Raw genomic sequence first — 24,226 nt, 5'->3', positions numbered from 1 at the left:
TAATTTTATTTAAAAACGTTTTTTAATGTTTATTTATTTTTGAGAGAGAGAGACAGAGTGTGAGTGGGAGAGGGGCAGAGAGAGAGGGAGAAACAGAATCCAAAGCAGGCTCCAGGCTCTGAGCTGTCAGCACAGAGCCCGACACAGGGCTCGAAATCATAGACCGCGAGATCATGACCTGAGCCGAAGTCAGATACTTAACTGACTGAGCCACCCAGGCACCCCTATATGGGACTCTTTAGATCCATATTTGGGGAAGGCTTCTCTGAGGAGGGGGCATTTAAGCTGATACCTGCAACATATGTCAGAGGGAACCATGTGAAAGAGAACATTTCAGCAGAAAGGCAAAGGCTGTGGGGGGACCCAAGCAATAACCGATGTGAAAGATGTGAAAATGTGAAAGGGGGGCAACTGGTAGGAGATGAGATTTCAGGAGAATGCCAAGTGTGCATGAAGAGAATTTAGATTATGAAAAGCCTTTGATTTCATTCTGAGCGTGATGGGGACACACTGGAGGATTATTATGACACGCGGGGGAGTGACAAGATGGAACTATATTTTAAGATGGAGTCACAGGGCCCTGACCAAGGGGTGGCAAGGATGGAGCTATGGAATTGAGTTAGGCCACTGCTGCAAGCATCCTGGTGAGAAGTGAGGAGACCTGAACTGGGGTGCTAGCTGGGAAGCCAGTGAGCAGTGGTCTAATTCAGAATGTATTTTGGAGACAGAACTGATACTACTGATGGACTGAATATGGGTGTGGTTTAGAGAAATAAAGTAATAATCAGTGAGCACTTAATGCGTGCCAGGCATTGCTAAGTGCTTTAAAGTCACTCATTCGTTTCATACTTATTTATTGAGCACTTATTATATGCCAAGAATCATTCTAGGCTCTGAGGATGTAGTGGTGAACAATACAGACAAAAATCCTTGCCCTTGTGTAACTTACCACCTGGTGAGAAGAGACAAATAATAACCAAATAAGTAAAATCCAGCAACGATTTTACATTTTTAAGTGTTACATGCACTTAGTAGCTAATTTAATCCTCACATAACCCTATGATGTGAGTGCAAGTATTATATCATCATACAGACAAGGAAACTGAGGCACAGGGGAGATAAATAATCTCCCCAAAGTTACATAGTTGGAAAATGGCAGAGCTGGGCTCTCTAACTAGGTAGTCTGAGTCCACAGCTTAGTTTAGATACTAACCACTCCTTATATCGCGTAGCTGCCCAAACTAAATGCACTTGTAATTTGACTCTTAGCATCTAGAAAGTCAAGACAGAAGGGGAACTATAAGAGGTCATATGGGTCTTCTCTTTCGAGAAAGGAAAATTTTTCAGCCTTTTCTAGGGGGAGAAATAGTTCCCTGGACCAAATTTTGTAAGAAAACACTGCATGGCTCCTTACATAGCAAGCATTAAGTAACACAATAGGATGCCTTCAAATGGACTTTTCCAGAAAAATTTAGGAGTGTTCTGTTTTTTTTTTTTTTTCTTTAGGAGTGTTCTTAAAATAATCCTTTCTCCCATCCTAGCCTAGTGAACAAAGCTGGGGGCATAAAATCAAACACGTTCAGTGAAGACATTCCCTTGGGGTGCCTGCACCCCTCCCTGCTTCCCTGCTTTCTCTGCACCCATGTGCCTCTGTGGCTGGCGCTCCCCTTGGAATCTGGAAATTTCTCAGCCTCCTTCAAAACTCTGTCCAAGTCTCACCATGCCCATGACAATTTTGCTCATACCCCATCCTGTCAGGTGCCCCTGCACTCTGCGTGGAAGTGAGGCAGTGGACAGAGGAGGTCAAACAGTTGAAATCCCAGCTCCTTCCCCTCCAAGTGACCTAACTGCTCTACCCTTCAGTTTCTCCCATAAAATGCATATTGGCTTGTGAGGATGAAATGAAATTACATCTACTGGTACATTTCCCCAGGGATAGCGCGGGACCCAGGAAGGGACTCCATACATGCTCTGTGCACCTCTTCCTTCTTGCTCTTGGGTGGCTGGATGCTGAGAAAGTAAGCAGGATCTCTGAGACAGGGACAGAGCACAGACTGAGGCAGAGGAAAATTCAGACTGCCAAGGCTTAGAATGAACGCTTGCTAAGTATTTCCCTCCTTGAGGCTCATTAAAAACAAGACTCCTGTTAAATGCAGATTTAATTTGGATCCTCTTTTCCCCAAGCAGAACACCAGGGAGTGAAGAACACTTGCATGTCATGTCAAAACTGTGCTCAGGAGTTCAAAGCCAAGATTTATTCTCCAGGTGACTTCACCTGTAAATATTTGGTTTCCCCTGGGCTGGGCTTTGCTGGCAGAGGCTCAAGTGAAAGAGCCCTTGGAATGGAGACAATGTTTTATTCATGAGGACTGCTCCCGGAGCCACTGGAAAGCACGTGTGAGGAGGAGAGGGAGCCCAGGAGTAGAGAAATCCGGACAGTCATGGCCATCAGATATCTCCATCATTCTGTTGGTTCTACACTGAACAGGTTAGAGGGGTCCTAAATAGTCCTCTCTGAGCTGAATGCTTCTCAGCTGGAGACCCCTTCCTGGGCACCTTCCTTTCTGTTTGGTTCTTAGGACACACCATCCCTGCTGGTTCCTGAGGGCCTCAAAGGCCAATGGGAAATGTCGCCACGGAGGCTCATGGGACCTCCCCAGGCTGGACAGGACAGATACATGGTTGAGAGAACAGACTTTAAGGTCAGGCAGACCTGGATTCAATTCCTGACTTTAACATTTACTATTTGTGTGAACTTGAAGCAATACTTAGTTTCTTTTCCCAAGTCTTCATTTTTGAACATGAGTAAGGAATTCTGAAGATTCCATGAGCTGGTGTGTGGAAAGTCCTGGTACCATGCCTGACACACACAAGTGCTCAGTGCATGTGAGCTCGCGTTTCTGATTTTGTTACCACAGCAGAGCAACAGGTCAGCCTGAGAGAGCCTCTGAAGTCCAGAAGGTCATAGCCAAAGGGGCCTTAGAGGTTGGCCTTAGTATTAAAAGGCATCTAGTTTCATGTGTTACAGACATGGAAACTGAAGCTCAGAGGGACAGGTGACATGTTCACGGTCACCAGCTAATTACTGATCAAACTAGAGGAGCCCAGCACTGCCACCCTCCCACCCCCCACCCCCACATACCCCTAGACTTCTGTGGTCATCACTGACCATTCTGACTCAGGATGGAGGGGAGGGGAACCAGGGACAGGCTTGGGACCACAAGACTGGACCCCTCCCCAACAGTCGTCCACCAAAAGCCCCCGCCAGGAAGAGGGGGTACCCAGGCCAGGCTGCGCTCTGCAGTGAGTTGCCACAGTATTCCCTCTTCACCTAGAGCAGGACCTGCTGCAAATCCCAAAGCCTGCCAGGAAAGGGAGATGGTAGGGAGGGGCAGGGCAAATGCTGACTAGGCGCCATCTCCCATGGGTAGCCACCCAGCCCAGCCCTGCAGTCGGGTGGGGAAGGGCTTCTTTCCAGACAACCAGATTTACAAAGCCATCCTGGCCCCTGGGAAAGGAGCCCCAGGGCTGAGAGATCAAAGTTCCTTTCTGCTCCATCAGCTGCCAGGCACCCACAGAACCTACGTGCCTCGTTGAATGAGGCAAAAACAACAGGCGCAGTTAGGGCAGGTGGTTGGCAAAGCCAGAGACTAAGACCTGCCCGGCTGATTCTCTGCCTAGGTGAGAAATGAGGGCAACTCCATCTGGACTCATCTTCTTATCCTTCTTCCCTCCAGTACAGTTTTAAATTAAAAAAAAAAAAAAAAGTAATAGTAGGAAAAGCTTCCAAGTCAGACAAAAATTGGATTCAAACTCTGACTTTGCCATTGTTAACTCTACGACCAGAGGCAGTTAACAAGACTAATTGGGCCTCTGTGTCCTCATCTCTTGGGTAGAAATAACAGTAGGTCCCTCCCAGAGTTGCTGTAGAGCATAACTGACACATGAATGCAGGGCCAGGCACACGGAAACCGTGGTAAATACTTGTTTGTTTGTTTTTTTAATGTTTATTTATTTTTGAGAGAGAGAGAGACAGAGAGACAGAGCATGAGTGGGGGAGGGGCAGAGAGAGAGGGAGACAGAATCCGAAGCAGGCTCCAGGCTCTGAGCTGTCAGCACAGAGCCTGATGCAGGGCTCAAACTCACAAGCTGTGAGATCGTGACCTGAGCTAAAGTCAGACACTCAAGCGACTGAGCCACCCAGGCACCCCTCTTTTTTTTTTCTTAAAGGTAGGATTCCCTCCCAGCACAGAGCCCAACATGGGGCTTAAACTCATGACCCTGAGATCAAGGCCTGACCTGAGATCAAAAGTCGGATGCTTAGTCATCCGACTTAGGCTCAGGTTATGATCTCATGGTTCGTAGGTTTGAGCCCCACGTCAGGCTCTGTGCTGCCAGCTGAGAGCCTGGAGCCTGCTTCAGATTCTGTCTCCCTCTCTCTCTGCCCCTCCCCTGCTCATGCCCTGTCTCTCAAAAATGAATAAATGTTAAAAAAGATAATAAAAACAAACAAACAAAAAGAGTCGAATGCTTAACTAACTGAACTACCCGGGCGCCCCATTAAGTATCTGTTCTTAATGTGTGTTCAAGGCATGGTAGCTGGTGCTATGGTGGTATGCTTATTATGTTGCTGTTGTGATTATGGCAGATCTTCAACAAAACCGAACGATCATTCCTTTTAAGTTGGAATCCGTTCAATTGAGTTCAAGGTTTCCTTTCAAACGGTCAACTCTCAACTAACTATTCTAACGGAGGAAGAGCAGGAGCAAGGATAGCTGATCCAAAGCCAGTTGAATTTGGCTTTGAATGTGTTATATTTCTGCAACAGCATTATATTTCTGTTTTTCTTATTCTAACAATGAAAGGAATCAGAATTCCCCAAGCCCTTAGAGATTAGCAGTAAAAAGAGAAGTGTGGTTGAAAATACTGAGAAGCAGAGAAAAATGGACATAGGATTACATTTTTGCTGATAGAAATATACACAGGAGATAATTCCTAAATGAATAGAAACCCACCGTACCTTTTCTGTATTCTTCCCAGCCACCAAATTTTCTTCACTTTATTGAAATACATCTAGAATCATGCAACTCGTAGAGAAAAATAAGGATTTACTGTTGTTTCCATTTTCCAGATAGGAAAACAGATACCTTAGCCTTAGAGAGATGTCTGATGTTCTGCTCAAGCCAACGACTACTAAGGCGCAAGCCCTTCGTAAGTATTCCCCAGACTCATCTGATGAATAGGATCACCTGGGCACTTGTTAAAGATGCAGATTTCTCCTCAAACCTTCCCCTCCACCAAATTCTGATTTCATACATCTGGGATAGAGGCTGGGAATCTGTTTTTAATGACCACGAATCACAGGATTCTCATCAGAGCTGAGACTGCAGTGAGGCAACAGTCTCGAGCTAAAAACTCAGTAATCAAGATAAATTATAGTTTAATACAATATCTCAAAAAATCAGAATTCATGCAAAAAAAAAATCCACGATGAACAAAATATCAAAAATTTGAATAAAGATAGAATCAGTGGCAATGCTGTGCCATCTCGGAGCCCGAGGCTAAAGGAAAAGTAGTCACAACGATTACCTCACTCTGGATGGCCCTGAGTCTTATCATCATATAAGTTAGACTTCCAGTTCCTCTCTTATCTAAGAGATACATGCTGTCTTTCTAGTTTTTTAAATAAAGGCTCCGAATCTCTTAATTGCTGGTCTTTGAGCAAAGCTGAGCTGAAAGACATCAAAACCTCTGGAGGTAGGATGTGGGAACCCCAAACTACCCAAATGAATTCTGATGCACAGCCAGGTTAGAGAACCACTGCCCTAGGAGTGCCTCAGGTCTCTCTGGGAAAGCCAACACACAGGGCCTACCTGAGCTTGTCACCCTCCTTACCTTCTCTGTGTCGATGCCTCTGGACATGGACCAGGTAGACACGATATAATCCATGACTCGCTCACTCAAGCCCTTTGGCACCTGGTAGAGCTTCAGGAAGTCCCGAACGCTATTGAGCATCTCATGGTACCGGTTGGTGTTGGCGTACATCTGCTGGAAAATGGTCGTCACGTTCCCAAAGATGGTGGCATAGAGAAGTGCTGAAGCAGGAAGACAAGAGACAACACATGAGTGGTCCTTGAACCAGGACCCAAGAATGCTCAACTTGTCCAGAGCAGGCCAATGGCCAGAGCTGCTCCCCACCTAGGACAGACTGTCCTGACCTTTGCAGAAGAACCTCAAAAAGTTTGAGCCATGCCTAAGGCCACCAGTCAAATATGTTATTCTGTATCAGCCCAATTCCTAACTTACTGGCAAGTAATCTTCTTCAAGCTCCTCTTGTGCCAAGTACTATGCTACCTGCCGAGGACAGGATGGTGAATGAAACATTTAGTCTTGGCTTTCACACAGGAAACAATGTAGTGCAAGGACAGACCCCGAATCCATCATCACAAACAATTAAATAACAGCAAGTCTGCCAAGCAATGAAGGATGTTCTTTATAGCTTTGCTTCACACTTATTGTTAAGGTACATGTAAATATACTAATCCACTGTGATACGGCTCCTGGGGAAAATAGCACGGCTTTCACATGGCGAGAATAAAATCAGGTCTCCTCTGAGATACAAGTACATACCATGTGCTCCTACTGCTCCCCCTACATTGGTGTCAGGAAAGAGGACCATTACATCATCACCAAACCCCACCTTCTACCTCTAACTCCCATTTGCCCTTGAAGGCTGAGCTCAAGTGCCACCACTTCCAGTAAGCCTCCCCATGAAGGTGACCATGACTCCCCAGGCATATTTCTACACAGCTGGAAATAGTATATAAACCATTTTGCAACTATATGCTTCTTTCTCTCCTGGTGCCTGTATGGGTTGCTTGAAGGCTGGACCCATCTTTTTCTTGCTATTGTATCCCCGGGAGCTACCACTATGCCAGTACCCGATAAGTATCTGTCAAATTATTTTTTAAAACTTAATAAATACTTATTTGTGAAGTTCACACATGTTTTTGCTCTGCTTTTTTTAAAAAAAAATTGAGTTATTGTTGACATATAATAAACTGAACATTTAAAGTATACAATCTGATAAGTTTTGACATATGTATACACCCATAAAACCATCACCACAATCAAATTAGTGAACATTTCCATCACTTCCCAAAAAGTTGGGTCATGGACCTTTATAATCCTTCCCATTCCCAAGTGATTGCTGATATTTTCTGTCACCATAAATTAGCTTGCATTCTCAAGAATTTTCTATAAATGTTATCATACAATATATACTCTTTTTAAACATTTTATTTAGATATAATTCATAACCCTAAAATACACCCACTTAAAGTATACAATTAAATGGCTGTTATTTACAGAGTTGTGCAATCACTGTATCTATGTTTAGAATATTTTCATCCCCCTCCCAAAGAAACGCCATACCCATTATCAGTCATTCCGCATTTCCCTCCCAATCCCCTAGCCCTAGACAACCAGTAATCTGCTTTCTGTTTGTATAGATTTGCCTACTCTGGACCTCTCAAATAAATTAAATCATACAAGATATGAACCTATGTGGCTGGTTCCTTTCATTTAACACAGTGTTTACAAGGTTCATCCATGTTGCAACATGTATTGGTACTTCATTCCTTTTTATTGTTGAATAAATAATATTCAAGGATATTGACAAGCCATATTTCATTTATCCATTCATCAGTTCATGGGCATCCAGGTCATTCACTTTTTGGCTATTATAAATAATGCTGTTATGAACACTCATGTACAAGTTTTTGCATGAACATATTTTCAATTCTCTTGGGCATATAGCTAGGGGTGGAATTGCTGGGTTATCTGGTAACTATGTTTAACATTTTGAGGAACTCTTTTCCCTGCTGCACTGTGTTCCAGTTCCAACAGCAGTGTATGAGAGTTCCAAATGTCTTGTTTTGCTTTGTTAGAAAGAGAGAACACGAGCAGGGGGAGAGGGGCAAAAGGAGAAAGAGAATCTTAAGCAGCCTCCAGGAGCCCATCATGGTGCTTGATCCCATGACCCTAGGATCATGACCTGAGCTGAAATCAACAGTTGAACGTTTAAGTGACTGAGCCACCCAGGTGCCCCATGTGTCTTTTTGATTACTGCCATCCTAGTGAGTGAGAATTGCTATCTCATTGTAGTTTTCATGTGCATTTCCCTGATGGCTAATGACCTGAGCATCTTTTCATATGGTTACTGGTCATTCTTATCTGCTCTTTAAAGAAAATGTCCACTTAAATCTTGCCTGTTTCTCAGTTGGGTTGTTTGTCTTTTTATTATTGAGTTGTAAGTGTTCTTTATATATTTTGGATACAAATCCTTTATCAGATATATGATTTGCAAGTATTTTCTCACACCATGTGGGTTGTCTTTTCATTTTCTTGATGGCATTGTTTGCAGCATAAAAGTATTTAGTTTTGACGTAGTCCATTTTGTCTATATTTTTCTTTTGTACTATTTTTTTACTAGTTTCTTACACTCTGCATAATTATCTTGAGATTCATCCATATTGTTCATTATGAATACCTCATTCCTCTTTGTAAGAAAAAAAAACAGTTTATTTTTAAATAATTATAAATTCACAGAAAGCTGTAAAGATACAGTACAGAGAGATCTTGTATACCCCTCACCCAGTTTCCCCACTGGTGACATCTCATGGAACTAGAGCACAATGTCAAAACCAGAAGAGTTACACTGCCATGAAGTATGCGTAGAATTCTGTGTCATTTTATCACACGTGCCGGTTCATGTAACTAGAACCACACAGAATACAAAAACTGTGCCATCACTGCAGAGACCTCTCTCGTGCTCCCCCTTTATACTCACTCTCTCTGGCAACCACTAATCTCTTCTCCTTTTTTATAATTCTGCCATTTCAAAAACACTATATAAATGGAATCACGTATGTGGCCTTTTGACATTGGCCTTTTACACTTAGCAAAATGCCCTTGAGATGTATCCGTGTTGTTGCATGTATCAATGGTTCCTTCCATTTTATTGATGCCTGCCATCCCATCGCATGGAGGGGCCACAATAATTTCTTTCAAATGATCTTACTCAGGCTTAGCCAAAAACTAAGAGAGGGAAGAGTAAGAGAGAAAGGCAGGGATATGGATGTTAGGGAAGGAAATTTTCAGTTAGTCTGTCCACCAGTGCCAGATACGGTTGCCTAAGAAACTGAGGACCAAGTTCTACCTGAAAAGACACAAATGAGGATGGGAAAGAGTGCTGCCAGCTCTAGAAATGTACCAGGGAGTGATACCAATCTGAACAAAAGAAGCTTGATAAAAGCAAAAGTAGTCAAAGCCTGAATAATGCAGACACAGCCTCTGTAAGCTCATAAATAACCTCAGACACAACAGGGTCAGGCCTCCCGCTTCCTGCCTCCTGCATCACCAAGTGTGCTCAAAACCGGCCTCCCAGGGCCTGGGCTAGCTGCCTTGTTCCCAGTGAGTCTGACTCTAACTCAATAAGCCTGTATGGCAGTCCTGGCTCAGCTCTGTTTTCTGGTCCACAATGAACCAAAGGTCACGCATGAAGAGTAAGAGGTGCCTTTCTCGAGATGGCTGCTAGAAAATTAATTTAATTTTGAGCTTAAAAATATAGTTACACCAAATCAATACAGTAAGAATAGCTCTCTTGTCCATAATTTGAGAACAAGGTGCAGGTCTGAGACACCGGCATATGCTGGTCAATTAAGGCAGCAATGCCACATCTATCATTTACAGCCCAGGGCTGCTCTCGTGCCAGTCTGCTTCTGAGACATTCTAGAAGGTTGAAGGTCCTCAGGAGGGCCTTATTCAATTATTATTACTATCAGAAACATTATTACTATTAAAAATGGATAATTCTGCTCTCAATGCCCCTTCTCTAATTTTATATGAAGTGAGGTTATACATTTTTCATGCACACATTTTATTTATTAATATCTCTCTATAAAGCATTATGCCTTACATACTCACAGCCTAACTGGGAAAGATGACGTGTATGTCCAGATTTCACTTGAATAGATATTTGATTGTGATGTGGGAAGAGAAGGGGATTGGAACATCCCTGCATAACAGAACCCCCCAGCTCTGAGGATTCCCTGGATGACTCTAAATGTGAAACAGCTGGGCCCCTCCATGGTGGGAAAGACCTTTCCTAGTCCCAAAGCAAAATGCTGATTTGGGTAAGAGCAGTTTTCTTTCTTTCTTTGAGCAGGTTTTTTTTTTTTTTAAGTTTATTTATTTTGAGAGCGAGAGCATGTGTGTGTGTGAGCAGGGGAGGGGCACAGAGAGAGGGACAGAGAGAATCCCAAGCCAACTCCATGCTGTCAGCACTGAGCCCAACTCGGGGCTCAATCTCACAAACCATGAGATCATGACTTGAGCTGAAATCAAGAGTCAGACACTTAACCAACTGAGCCACCCAGGCACGCTATCTTTGAGCAGTTTAGAGTTAACACTGTATCATAGCAAGAGCCCTGGGTCCCACCCAAAGAAATAAAAACAGTATTCTCTGGCCCTTAATTACAACTTGCTGGCAAAAATTTTTGTTTCCCTTTTCAAATTTTCATGTTTATTTTTGTATCCATACACATACATATAGGCTAAAGAGTTAAGTGGCCAGAACATCTTTTAAAATCTTTACTCCCCTAGACCTTCTTTCTTTTCACCCACTTTCCTATTCTGCAGACGCACCCATTTTTCCATTGTGTTAGCTGGTTGTTTTGCTGTTGAGGTTCATTGTTGAATGTCATTCTCAAATCACCATGTCCTGATATTTCAGTTTTAGGAATTATCCACTGTCCTCTGAGAATTTAGCTCCTTACCTGTACTCCCCCACCATCTCACATTCCTTTCCCACACCTCTTCCCATGGCCCCATCCTCCAACATAGTTATATCATCATCTTGGTTCCATAATTATCTGTGCTGATATTATTGTAACTAGATGAATGATATTCACAGCAAAGCCATGTAGTATACTCAGGTTACTTTTCCTTTTCTACAGTTTTTTCCTTTTCCCTGTAGCTAATGATATTTTCATCTGCTTAATTTACCTATCTCTAATTTGACTCCAAATTCTACCACAGACAAAGTCTCTTCTTAATATATGAAAATATATTAGTCAGCCTATTAATTTCATTTCCATAAAGAAATCTCTCCTGGGGGCACCTGGGTGGCTCAGTAGGTTAAGTGTCTGACTCTTGGTTTTGGCTCAGGTCATGATCTCGGTTCATGAGTTTGAGCCCTACATTGGGCTTTGCACTGTCAGTGCACAGCCTGCCTAGGATTCTCTCTCTCTGACCCTCCCATGCTCTCTCTCTCTCAAAATAAATAAATAAACTTAGGGAAAAAAAGAAGCTAAAAAAAATCTCTTCTGGAGGCTTCTGAACTGTTCCATCACCAGCCGTGGGTGTCTCTGCCCTAAGCATTCTAGAAGTGGTTTCACTTATTTGGGTTAGGTCCCCTGATTCCTGTATCTCAGATCTTCCACCCTCTTGGTTTACTCACTTTTGTTTGTAGAAGGCATCCTTTAATAGTGTTCTGAGAAAGGTATATGGGAGCAAAAATTTTGAGCCCTAATGTTTACTCTTACACTCAATACCTGAGCTGGGTGTAGAATTCTAGATGAGAAATCATTTCTCTCATTTCTCGATGGAAGCATCTCTCCCTTGTCTTCTCTTTCTGTTGAGAAGTCAAAAGCATTCAGATCCTTTATCCTTCATACTGAACCTGTTTTTTCTGACAAGAAACTATTTTTCCACAATGTTCTGAAAATTCATAATGCTGTGCCTATTGCTGATTGTTGGCTCAGGTCTCATCCATTGTGCTAGGTTTTTAATCTGGAAACTTATGGCCTTCATTTCAACGAAATTTTCTTGGGTTACTTCACTTCCTTCCTCTTTCCTTCCTTCTTTCCTTCCTTCCTTCCTTCCTTCCTTCCTTCCTTCCTTCCTTCCTTCCTTCCTTCCTTCCTAGACCTGCCTCCAGCAGATCAAACTGAAAGAAAAGAAGAAGAGAAGAGAGGAGAAAAAAGGAGAGAAAAGGAGGGAGAAGAGAGGAGGGGAGGGGAGAGGGGAGGGTAAAGGAGGGGAGGGGAAGGGAAGGGAAGGGCAAAGAAAAAAGTAAACATGGAGGGTGGTGACAGTGGTGGATGGGGTGACAGAAGGATAAGCATAATAAGGACAATTTTTATTTCTAGTCAGTTTTTTTTAATCACTTAAAATAAAATTCTTCACAGTTTCTCAAAAGCCAAGGGAGAAGGAAAATTGAGAGACCGTTCTATTTTATGAACCCAAGACGGAGGGAAACCCTAGTTAGAAGCAACAAATTAAGGGCAATGGAAAAGGAAGTAAAGTAGGTAGGTCAATCTCGAGGATCTTCAGTGGAACAGAAAGAGACACTGCAGGAGTGAGTTTAGAAATAAGAAGTGTGTTTAACAGGTCTCAGGTCCTAAGTTCCTGGTTATTCTTTGTTTATGCTTAACCTGCTCTCTAGCTCCCAGGTCTCCTTAGCACCCCCCCACCCCACCCCATCTAGAGCCACTAGCCACACTGCTTCCCCATCTCTCATCTCTGTGTCTTTGGGACGTCTACTCCAGGGTCTTGAAGCAGAGGCAGGACCTCATCTGCCTGCTAACAAAGGGGAGTGACGATGTGAAGACCCCACCTCTGTATCAGCAGGGCATCCCTGGCATTCTGGGTGGCTGGCTTCTGCAGAGCCATTAGAATGTCACCCACATACTTTTAATAAGCAGTGGGTTAAACAGACTTGTGGGCTTCTCTAGGAAATTGGTCATTACTCACAAAATTACTCCTGTTGGAAAATGTACTTCAACTTCTAATAAACTTACAGAGCATAATTTACTCCTAAATTCAAAAAGGCTAAAAAAGTAATTAAAAAAAAAAAACTACTTCTGCAGGTATATCAAACCTTAGAGTTAAAGGACTAAAGTCTTTTTTCTTTTTTTAATAATTTAACAATTATTGCTTTCTGTGGATAGTTTATGGGTTTATCCAAACTAACTTTGTTCATACAGGATTCCAAATGATATATTAAAACAGAATTTAAAGAAGACTCTACTCTCATACCCATTCTTGTTTCTATACTCTTGATTCTCAGCAGAAGGTCATTAGGCCTTTGTTAGCTCTTATCACATTGCCACTCCATCTGGTAATGATGGGAACATAGTGGTCATGGAAGATGAATTGATATGGATACAGCTACGACATCTCTGACATCTTTCTTCTCCCCTTTTATGCCGAATACAGGAAAAGACTAAAAGAGCATGGGCTGAATGAATACACAGAGGGAATAAGTATTGATGCAAGAGACAAATCAGGTAAAAACATCATAATTGAAAAGAGAATTCTTAAAAATGGAGGTAGGCTTACAAAGTCATATTGGTAAAAGATTCTCTTGGTCTCATCTTTTTTTTTGTCTAGTTTTATTGAGATATAACTGACATATAACATTTATTAGTTTAAGGTGTATAATAATGATTTGATTTATGTACATATTGAAAAATATGACAGTAAGTTTAGTTATATAGTTAATAGTTTAGTTACATAATTAATTGGGTTATTTCCCTGATGGTTTCTTCCTCTTCATTTTCTACTCTTTCTTCCCAGATCTCCTGTTAATCAGATGCTGGGGCCCTAGATTAATCTAATTTTCTTATTTTTCTCTCTGGTTTCCTATCACTTTATGGGAGACTTCTTCAATTTTTATCTCCTATTCCTTTTATTTAATTTTCATTTACTATCATACTTTTCATTTCCATCAGTTTCTGGTTCTTTAAATGTTGCTTTAAACAGCAATTCTGTTCTGTTTCATTGACATTAATATCTTATTTTCTGAGGATATCAACGATAGATATAGTTTTCGGTTTTCTTATCCCTGTTTGGTCTTTGTTTCCTCATTTATTTATGTTTGCCTGCCTTTCATATTAGAATATATGGTAATCTTAGATGCCTGCTCATATTTTAGAGGAGGAGTTAAAAAAAATGATCAAGAGCCTTTGTGTGTATGAGTGGGGTTCAACTGTGAGAATTCATGATAGGGTGACCTGGCTGGAGTTTGTATTGAAGAATCCATGGTGCCATCAACGTTAGGATTGTCCTTTTGCACTTTTCTGAGTTCCTAGAGAAGTCCTCAATCTCTTGTCTGGAGAATGCTCACAGCATGTAGCAAACAAGTAGGGAGGTTGAAAGTCTCAGCATTCAGTATATAAACTTCCCCCTAAGCCCTGCTGTCCTGTGGTACCTCTGCCTTCCTATGTCCCTGGTGTCTCCCAGCCCAGAGACTCTCTTTCAAGAATACACAAGGCTTCTGTGAGTGGAGGAGGGGTAGTAACCCAGCTTCACAGAAGAAGGATATCTTGGGGTCTAAATGCTTCCTAAACAAACTTTCAACCAGCCCTATTCTTAACCTTCCTTCACTCTCACTTCTAATGGTACTTATTGCCACTAATGCCTGAGCTTTTGGGGCAGTTCTGCTGTAAAACAAATTATTGTTTAGATATCCCCTCTGTCACCTTAGGGTTCATCTCTCTTTGGTCTGCCAAGTCAATAACTGCTTTCTAGCTTTCAAATTTTTGTTATCCTCCTCTAGGGCTCTTTATGCTTATGGATTCCAAGCCCTAAAAAGACCTTTCCTTTGTTGTTTATTTAGAGGGGTTTCAGGAGTGATCAGATAGATGTAAATGTGTGTGCTCAGTTAGCCATGTTTACTGACAATAATACTAATGGTTTGCAAAGGCAATTAGGAATTGCTGGCTTTGGCACAAAGTGACCCCTACAAATTTGAAAATAGTTTTCAAATCTTCAAAGCCAGCAATTCGAGAGCTCAAAGCAATGTAGTAATCATAAAAAACAACACTACCTAAAGAAGGGTACCATCACTATTTGGCAGATAAGGAAACGGAAGTCCAAAATCAGAGAAACAGCATGCAGGGAGGTCAGAACTCAGGGTCTCTCTGACTCCAATGCCATACTCTACTAAATCACCTACTTTCAAGTTTCAGTGTGTGTCCTAATAACTGCAGGGCATCTTATACAGTTCCAAACCCTTGACTCTTCTTGATTTAGTAGGTCTTGGGTAGGCCCTAGAGAATGTATATGTCTAGCAAGTTCCCAGGTGATACTGTTACTGCTGGGAACTTTGAAAAGCACAGTACTATGATTTTCTATCCTCTTGTGCGATTCAGGTTTCATTTCAGAATATGGTGTCAAACTCTGTGGACATAAATGTTGGTTTTGATTTGTTCTTCATGATCAAGGCTGGTTACATTATTCACCAATTTCTTTTTTTAGAGTAGGTTTAGACAGACCAAAAGGAAAGAGTTGCTTATCTATAAAAAGCCCACTTCCAGAAAATGGATTATAACATTCTCTCTTTTTCCTCCCTCCCTCCTTCCTTCTCTCCACCCCTTTTCTTCTTCAACTCTACTCCTACCCTGGCTATCCCACCACCCCCAGATCTCATAGATGCCAACAGGAAAAACCAAGGAAGCAGAAGCCCTTTCCAATCCCTGCTTTTAAACCAGATAGTGCCTCAAATTCAATATCCATTAAGACTATGCCTTACTGCTTATTTTAATGAGACTTAATTTCTTCATTTTTTTTGAAGAAAATGACTCTTGTTATATGAATTTCTGTTAGAATAAAACCACCAGTCTTATGATCCTTATTCCCCATTAGCCAGCCATCTGATTAGGATGAGCCACTCATTAAATCATATAGCTGCACTGGTGGGTTGGGGGTAAAAATCATTAACACACACAACACTGGCACTGGGAGCTCAAAGCAGTCCACAGATATCCTTTCACTTCTAAGACAGTAATGAGATACAGCACGTAGAACTGAAAAAAGGCAGAGAAGAGCTCACAAATGGAATCTCCTGGCTTTCTTTGTTAGGAACAGCCCAGCAAATTATGACAGGTGAGCCCAGTGACTTCGGCACTGACAATATTATCTGATAAAGGCAGAAGATGGGGTCTTCTGAGTTATACCCTCTTGGGTTCAAATTCCAGCTCAGCGACTTAGAGCTGTGTGGCCCGAGGCAAACTACTTTACTTCTTTTTCCCTCCATTTCCAACAGCCTGACAAAAGACATAACACCTGCTCACTTCCCTGGGTTATCCGGGGGAACGAGGCACTGGGGGAAAGCACCCAGAGTACTGAGTTGGAACAAAGAGATCTTCAATGTTATCGTCTCTTTCAGTTATCGTCCTGGAGTCAAATGTCAGAACGCACACATCAGACAGCATTTTGTTAGGATGGTAACCTGGAACATTAGTCTGAATGGGCACTATTATCTTTTAATTGCATAGATGGACTCAAAATTTATCATTAGAGGAAAATACTGGAGTCCAGAAAGAGATGATGTAAATCAAGTTCATCATGCAAAAACAGAGGCCTTCAAAGGAATCTCAAAAATCCCTCAATGCCAAGAGCTTTGACACATCATCTGAAATACTATTGATTCTGAATGAAGCTATTCAGAGATCAGGAAGGAATGAAGAACCGTAAGCGTGCAGGAAGGCAGAGGGGGTAGGGAGGAAGGCCTGGGAACCAGACTGAAGTCCTCATTCCATATCATCTGGCCCACATGACAGCAACACATCTAATTTTGTTCATGTAGTATTTTTGGTCTTTGCTGCTGTTATTGCTTTTGCTTATTCTAATGTGATAATGATGAGTGGGTGTGAGGATAATGTTTATATTGGCATGGTAACTGGCAACTAAGTTTAAAAATCTTATTTCCTGTGATTTGAAATCCATAGCTATGAATCTATCTCATTGTCTGGAAAGAAATGAGTAGTAACAATGGGAAGATAAAAAAGAAACTGTTATGCTAGCAGATCAACCTGGTGTAGGAGAAACCTGTACTCTGAAGACAAAAAGCCGCAATTTGGAAATCTGGTTCCACTACCAACCTTAGGGTAATCATTCCTCCTCTTTAAATATCTTCTTATAGAATGGAGTTAATAATTGCCTTATAGTTTACTTTTTAACAAGTGGGATAATATATAGAAAATGCTTATCAGTACCTGGTACATATCAAATGCTCAACAGATAATAACAATAATTAATAGTAGGACGGTTAAGGACCATCTCCAGAGTCATCATTTCCTGGAAACATTCCTCCATTAACTTAATTATCTGATGTCTTCGTTCAACAAACAAGTATTAACTGAATACTCAGGAGTGTCATGTGCTGTGCTGGGAAGCAACATGGTATAGTAAAAATAACTTGGTCTCTGAAGAGTAAGAACCCTACTGACTCTGCCACTGTCAGGGAGCAAGAATTCCTATCCCCTTCATGGTCCTTCGAGCTGGACCAAGAATCAAATTGACTTGAGACAGATTGACAGGAGAAAATCAAATTTAAAAGCATGCATACAGAGAATCCACATAGACATGGCAATTTCAAAGACAGGCAAAATGAGGTATAGATGTCATCTTGATCTATGGAGAAGGGGGCAGGGGTCTGGGACTCCAGAGGAAAGCTCCTTCACAGGGAGATAAGGAGAGCAGATAATTGGTAATTTGATGTTTCTCCTGCCATATAGATGGATCACTCAGATAAAATTTATCTCTACTAATACCCCTTATTCTGAGAAAGACCCCCAATTTAGATTCTCCTATGCAGTTAAGAGAAGAGCAAAAGCTTCTCTTGAGCCCACAGGGTGTTGATTGTCTTCTTATGCTCAAAATAATATTCAGCCAAAGTGGCTCATATTGGGGTGGCCTGCCCTTGGCCTTGACACCACCAATTCGAGTCATAAGAGCCTCAGGTCCCTTATTCATGAAAGAGAGCATAATCTCCACCCTTCAGATTTCTGTGGAGATTCAGGGAATTAACACAACAAATGCCAACCACAATGCTGGCATGGGGCAGGGGGATCCAAAATAAATCTTAGTTTTCTTTCTTGACCCACCCAGTGTTAACATCCCTCCATTCATCACCCCTGGACTCTGGTCCCCTCAGCTCTTGGCTTTGAGTGGCTCCATCCTACTGTGATATGTAGGCTTGTGCCATTCTTTAAACAGAATACTTTCTGGAGTGCAGGAATTGTGGTGGTCACTTCAGGGACATCTTCCTCTGCATTCAGTGGGTGCTCAGAAATTGGTATTGGCTAACTATTGAAGAAACTGTCCCATAGAGGAGAGTTCCCTCAGGTTCAATAGTGCAAGGTTTATGGTGTCGGTGGGCCTTTTTTACACCCTACAGCCATTTCCTTGACACCAACTGGGTGTCCTACAATTCAACTCCATTCTGAGACTATCTGTGGAAGGCAGCATCAGATTCCACAGGCAAAGGGCTCAGCCCCACAAGACTGGCCCCACTTAAGATGTCATTTGCAAGTCCAGATTGCTACATGTACTTCTGACAATGGTTCCCGTGAACCCCTCCTTGGGTTCGAATAATTTGCTAAAGCAGCTGACAGAACTCAGGAAATCTGTTCACTCACTAGATCACTGGTTCAACAGCCAGATGAAGAGATACACAGGGCAAGACCCTGAACAAAGGAGCGTCTGTCCTCCTGGAGTTTGGGGCCTGGCATGGTATTTGGAAGTGTTCTGGTTCACCAACCTGGAAGCTCTCCAAATCCTCTCCTTTTGGGTTCTTATGGAGGCTTCGTTACATAGGCAAGATCGATTAAATCATAGGCCATTGGTGAATGAACTCCATCCCCTCTCCCCTCCCAGGAAGGGCTGGGGGATGGGTAACACAAGGGAGGGGGTCAAAGTTCCATCCCTCTAATCACCTGATTAGCTCCCCAGGCAACCAACCCAGATCCTTAAGTGCTTCCAAAAGTCACTTCATTAACATAACAAGGGACACCTTTATTGCTGTCAGCACAGAAATTCCAAGGGTTTTAGGAGCTCTGTGCCAGAAACAGGGAGGAACACCAAATATGTACTTACTATTATAAATCACACAATATACTATTGTAATATCACACAAAGGCTTCACAAAGTGTGGTCTCAAACCACAAGGATCACATGCTTGGGCGGCTGGTAGAAATGCAAATTCTCATGCCCCCTCCAGATCTACTGGATCAAAATCTTTGGGGGTGACAGCCAGGAATTTGTATTTTTTCAAACTCTCCGGGTGATTCTGAGGCATCTTAAAGTTTGAGAAATGCTGCTTTATACCACAGGGATCCTCAATGCTCCACTCCAAGAGGGAGGCTGGTTGGAGGGGGGAAAAATACTGGGCCATATTGAGGAAGCAGGATGAGGCCATGGAGGCAGCTGACCTTACCCCACAAGAAAGAGCAATGGCAGTGAAGCCAGGAGAGAATGAGGGAATAATCCCACAGCTTAGTGGTAACATGACACGTGGGACATTGATGCAAAGGACTACTCGGCTCTGAATGTCCTACCAACTCCACATCCTCATTCCTTCTCAAGCCAGACAGCTATTCCCCTGAGCACAGAAAGATTCCCTGAAACCAGGGAATATAAAACCCTCATACATTCCCTACTTTATAACAAGAAAAGCCTGAAAACTCTCACTTAATATCTTGCTAAGAATAGCACAAACTCCTATACCACGCTGAAACTCTGCTGTGTTGGTGAATGTCACTTAACAAGCAAAATTCTTACAGGAGAGAGAGAAGGTTATTTTCAGCTACTTCTCATCTGTCGAATGAAACAACAGCTCCCACTCCACGGTAACCCATTAACCAAGCAGTCTGTACCACCTCATTGCAACCAGTGTTTTAATAGCGCCACAGATGAAAGCACGGCAATTTCCACAGCAATTACTTCCGCAGATGAATCAAGAAGGTCAGACACAGGTTGGAAAGGTCTCCAAATAATTTGCTACTTGTACTTATTTTGTGCTTGCTGAGTTCTTGATTGCAAAGAGACAACCGCTTAGGCACAGTTGCACCTGGCTAACAAGGTAGGCTGGCTTGCAGGTTTGCAAACCCACTGTTTTGCTTTACTTGATAACGAGAGCCCTAAGTTTCTGTTTCTCCAATATGAGTCATCAAAGAGAATCAAATTAACAAAGCCATTTAATAGAACACATAATTTTTAAAGCCATTTAGACAAGTGTGTGTTAACCTTAACTGGGCTCATTTTCCAATAGTCCTTATGTCTACACCTAAAGTTATAAGCTCACAGAAAGCTCAAACTTTCTCTTCTACATCTCAAAACAACTACCTAAAAGAAAATTTTTCAAAAGGCCCTACAATCACCATGGTGAATCAGAATGGAACAGCGCAATGACTGCACAAAATGTCTTTTAAAGAACTGCCTCTTCCAATAGTAGTAATAGAAAGAGATTAAAATCCTTTTCTCCATTGTTGACAAGTCTGGTCTTGGTACTTCTAGCATCTGGTGATTTTCCTCACTGGAAACCAGCCGTGATCTTAGTTGTTCAAAGTCAGAACTGGAATTATTTGGTTGCTAAGTGACACTGTGGGGTCACAGCGCCTCTCTCCACATTGCCTCCAAAGTAATAATTACCCCAAATGGTCATCCCCCACCCAGCTCTCTACCACACAGAATGCCAAGGAGTAGAGAGAGTCGTAAACTCTCATATCGGGCAGGGCTATCCTTTCCTGAGTCAGTGGTCCTAATCTTGACTCTGCAGTCTCATAGCCGTAACACACGTGATTCCACCCCTTTGTGCACAGGAGGCTCAAATATTTACTTAATAAAGAAATTCTAAGAGTCATAATAACAACCGGTACGTGCACAGCTTTTATGATGTGTAAATCACTGTTCTAATCATTTTGCACACATGATTTATCTTAATGGTAGATACTATTATTATCTGCATTTTACAGATGAATCTGAGTCAAGAATGTTTAAGTGATTTGCCCAAAGTCACACATGGTAAGTGGCAGATGAAGGATTCACACGCAGGCAGGCTGGCTTGGGAACCCGCCCTGCCACGGCACCAGACACCTCTCTGAAACAAACGTTGACTGTGTGGACATACGTTTCCAGTGCCCCAACTATACTGACTCATTTAAATCTCTTCACAGCCCTATGAGGAAGGGCTATGGTTAGCCATATTTGCAGATGGGCCACAGAGAGGTTGAGTAACTTGGCCAAGGTCACACAGCTAGTAAGTATGGAGCTGGATTCAAACTCGGACAATCTGGATTACAAAGTCCATGCCCCAAACATTTATACCAGGTTTCTCAGCCTCGGCATCATTGATATTTGGGGCCAGCTAATTCTTTGCTGTGGAAAATTGTCCTTTTTTTACATTAAGATTTTATTTGCAAACCTTCTTTGTTGTACAGAAAGTAAAAATGCTGTTACAGTCTTCATGTAACTGTCAGTGGCCAACCACAATGACCCATGCTACAGCAAGAGTCTTACACAAAGACCCAACAGTGCTCACAGTTTTGTTGGAGTGAAGTCTCCAAGCTTGATGGTGGATTTTGAAGAGGAACCAAAAGGAGGAAGGCAGAACTTGACAGGGACTATCCTTTGGCTCTCTGGGTGGGTGGGTGTCCTGTGGCTGGTATCACAGCCACCCTTTTATTATTATCATTTAAACAGCTACCAGTGAGCAGTCCAACCAATACCGAACAGTTTTTTCCCTGCAGGTCGTTTGGGTCTTCACCATCTTCTCCTTCATCATCAGTTTCTCTTCTCCTCTCTTACCTTTCCTGCTTTCTTACCCGTCTTCCTCCTCATCCTCATCACCTTGTCCATCACATCCAAAGTCTTCTTCCTTCCCAGTCACTTCATCTTTATCGTCACCCCTTTTCCACCCTCCTCTTCCTCGTCACCCTCTTGGCCATCACACTCCTCCTCCTCACCATCCTTGTCCTCATCTTTCCCTTTGCCCTGATCCCCTTCCTGCACAGCATCCACCTGGGCTTCTGAGCCAGGGGCTTCTTCATCCTCTTGGCCATAGCCATGCAGGTAGGTCAGCTGGGGGAGATAGTCTCTCCCTAGTCATTCAGACTAGTAACCCCAGTTAAACAGATGCGCACTTTTCAGGCAGTCCCGCTTTTTCAGAGTTTCCACAGTGCTGATATTTTGCCGTGTATTGCCACTGTGGTCCAGATGTGTGAGATTTGAAAGGTTTTCTGCTAACTTGTCCAGACCTCCAAAGATGCTATTGTCACTAAGCTCAAGCTTTTTCCATTTAAGTGTCTGTTGGAGATCTGAAACTGAAATCAAGCCTGCGTTTATGACACTGAGCAAGTCTAAATTCACAAATTCAGTTGTTCAGCCTCAGTTTTCCCACCATTTGATCTGCCATTGTCGGGGACAAGTTTTCCAACAGCTGCAGGAGTCTGATTCCTCATCTCCATTGGAGCTTCCTCTTCGCGTCCATGGTTCCGCGCTCCCCACTCTTCACACTTTGCTTTCCGCGGCGGGGTGACAGGCGTCCAGGCCTGCGTGGGGAGGGCCGTCGGACGGTCAGGGGCGGCGGGCAGGCCAGCGGAGCCCGGGGAACCCAGCGACTCCGGCGAGCAGAGAAACGGCGGAGGGAAGGGGGCGGGAGAGCAGCGCTGGTCTCACTACCGCCGCCCCCGGCCACGGCCGCACTGCTCTTGGAGGCGGGTGGTGGCGGGCTTGCCTTGGCCTCGTGATGCTGCTGCCTTTCTTTGAATAAAAAAAACCCTACCAAATGAGGGAGTCAGACAAGAAGCAAGACTGCATGGATACGGAAGTCCCTCTGATCTCCAAGAAATGACTATGATTATGGATTATGATTATGGAATTAGACAGAAAAATTGAAATGGATGATAATACACCAGGTCTATTCGTGATGATAAAAACTTGGCCTTTCTCATCTTCTTACAGACAGAAAGACAATTTTTCCAGCCTAATGGTGACATCCATAATTGACTTTGAGGACTTCTTAGAAGCCCAGATATCTGTCTCCCGCAGAGATTTTGATCAGGTAGAAATCATTTTCCTGCCATAACCCACACCACGAATCCCTGCTGCTTCCCTCCCAGTAAATCTGACACATCATAGCAGTCAGAGCTTTGGACTCACACTGACTACAGGATTAAATGCCAGTTCTGCTACTCACTTGCTGGGTGACTTTGAGCTAAGCGCTTGATCTCTCTGAGCTCCACTTTCCCCATCTGTACAAAAAGGGGATAAGACCACCCTTGGTGAGGATTAAACGTGATGATGTATATGAAGTGCTCCATGCGGTACCTGCTCAACACATGTCAGTTATTGCTATATTTTTATTATTCAAGATCCAACTCAAAACAGACATAACTCTTCCAGAAGCCTCCCATAACCATCACATCTAACCGGCCCCCCCCTTCTGTTCCCCAATGTAAGTCATGTGTGAAATCAACAATCCTCATGTGGGCCCTGCCTACCTCCAACCATCGTGACCATGATTCTCTTTTTTTAATGTTTAGTTCTGAGAGAGAGAGAGAGAGAGAGCGCGCGCACAAGCAGGGGAGGGGCAGAGAGAGAGAGGGAGACACAGAATGTGAAGCAGGCTTCAGGCTCTAAGCTGTCAGCACGGAGCCCAACACCAGGGTCAAACCCACAAACCGCGAGATCATGACCCGAGCTGAAGTCGTCCGTTTAATCAGCTGAACCACCCAGGCACCCCATGACCATGATTCTCAATCAGGAGGCATATTAGAATCATCAAAAGAGCTTTTTTAAAAATTACATTTTCCTAGGTTTAGTTATGCTCAGGGGTGAAGTGGGGTGAGAAGAGGTTTAGCAGGTACGTTTTTTAAAACTTCCCATGATTCTTATAGGCACCATTATCTAACTCCCATCTGTGAGCCTCAAGATTAGTCTGCAAGTAACCGCTGGATGCCTTGTTTTGAAAAAGTCTGGCTATGTTCAACTGTTGTAAAAATGTTAAGGAAAAGAGTATGATGCCTTTATGAAACAGAATATAAAAGAACAGGCTTAGCCAAGAAAGTACTTCATGCTAACTGCGTACTGATGATTAAAAAAATAAAAGAGGCGGTGTAGTTAATTGAAGAAATTAGTAACTAAGTTGATAAATGAACTTTTTTCTAGTTGAGAAGAAATAATCACAGGCTAGATTCAGATTTTACAGAGAGTAGGAAAAAGGTGGTTTTATGATTTTTTTTCTTTTCTCACTTGAAAGAGGAAAGATTAAGAAATAGTATGTAGAGAAAAAGGTAATTTTAGGCCTTGAAATTAGCAAGGTCATTATTTTTCATGAAGAGAGATGGCTAAGTGTGTGGGGGGGGGGGCGGCCAAATGT

At 42.7% G+C, this 24,226-nt stretch overlaps 1 protein-coding gene and 1 pseudogene across 1 annotated transcript in view; both read right to left on the bottom strand.

Moving 5' to 3' along the window:
• KCNH1 (potassium voltage-gated channel subfamily H member 1) overlaps positions 1-24,226 on the bottom strand; it is a 378,677-nt gene that overhangs the window by 109,405 nt on the left and 245,046 nt on the right. The window contains exon 8 of the mRNA XM_042975709.1: positions 5,896-6,095. Within this exon, the coding sequence (XP_042831643.1) occupies positions 5,896-6,095 (200 nt within the window). The remainder of the gene's footprint in view (positions 1-5,895; positions 6,096-24,226) is intronic.
• On the bottom strand, positions 21,196-22,336 carry LOC122236014 (annotated as a pseudogene).

This window comes from Panthera tigris, chromosome F3 (genome assembly GCF_018350195.1).
Source record: "Panthera tigris isolate Pti1 chromosome F3, P.tigris_Pti1_mat1.1, whole genome shotgun sequence".
NCBI lineage: Eukaryota > Metazoa > Chordata > Mammalia > Carnivora > Felidae > Panthera > Panthera tigris.
Note: the sequence above shows the minus strand (reverse complement) of the source record. Positions and strands in the feature narration are given on the sequence as shown.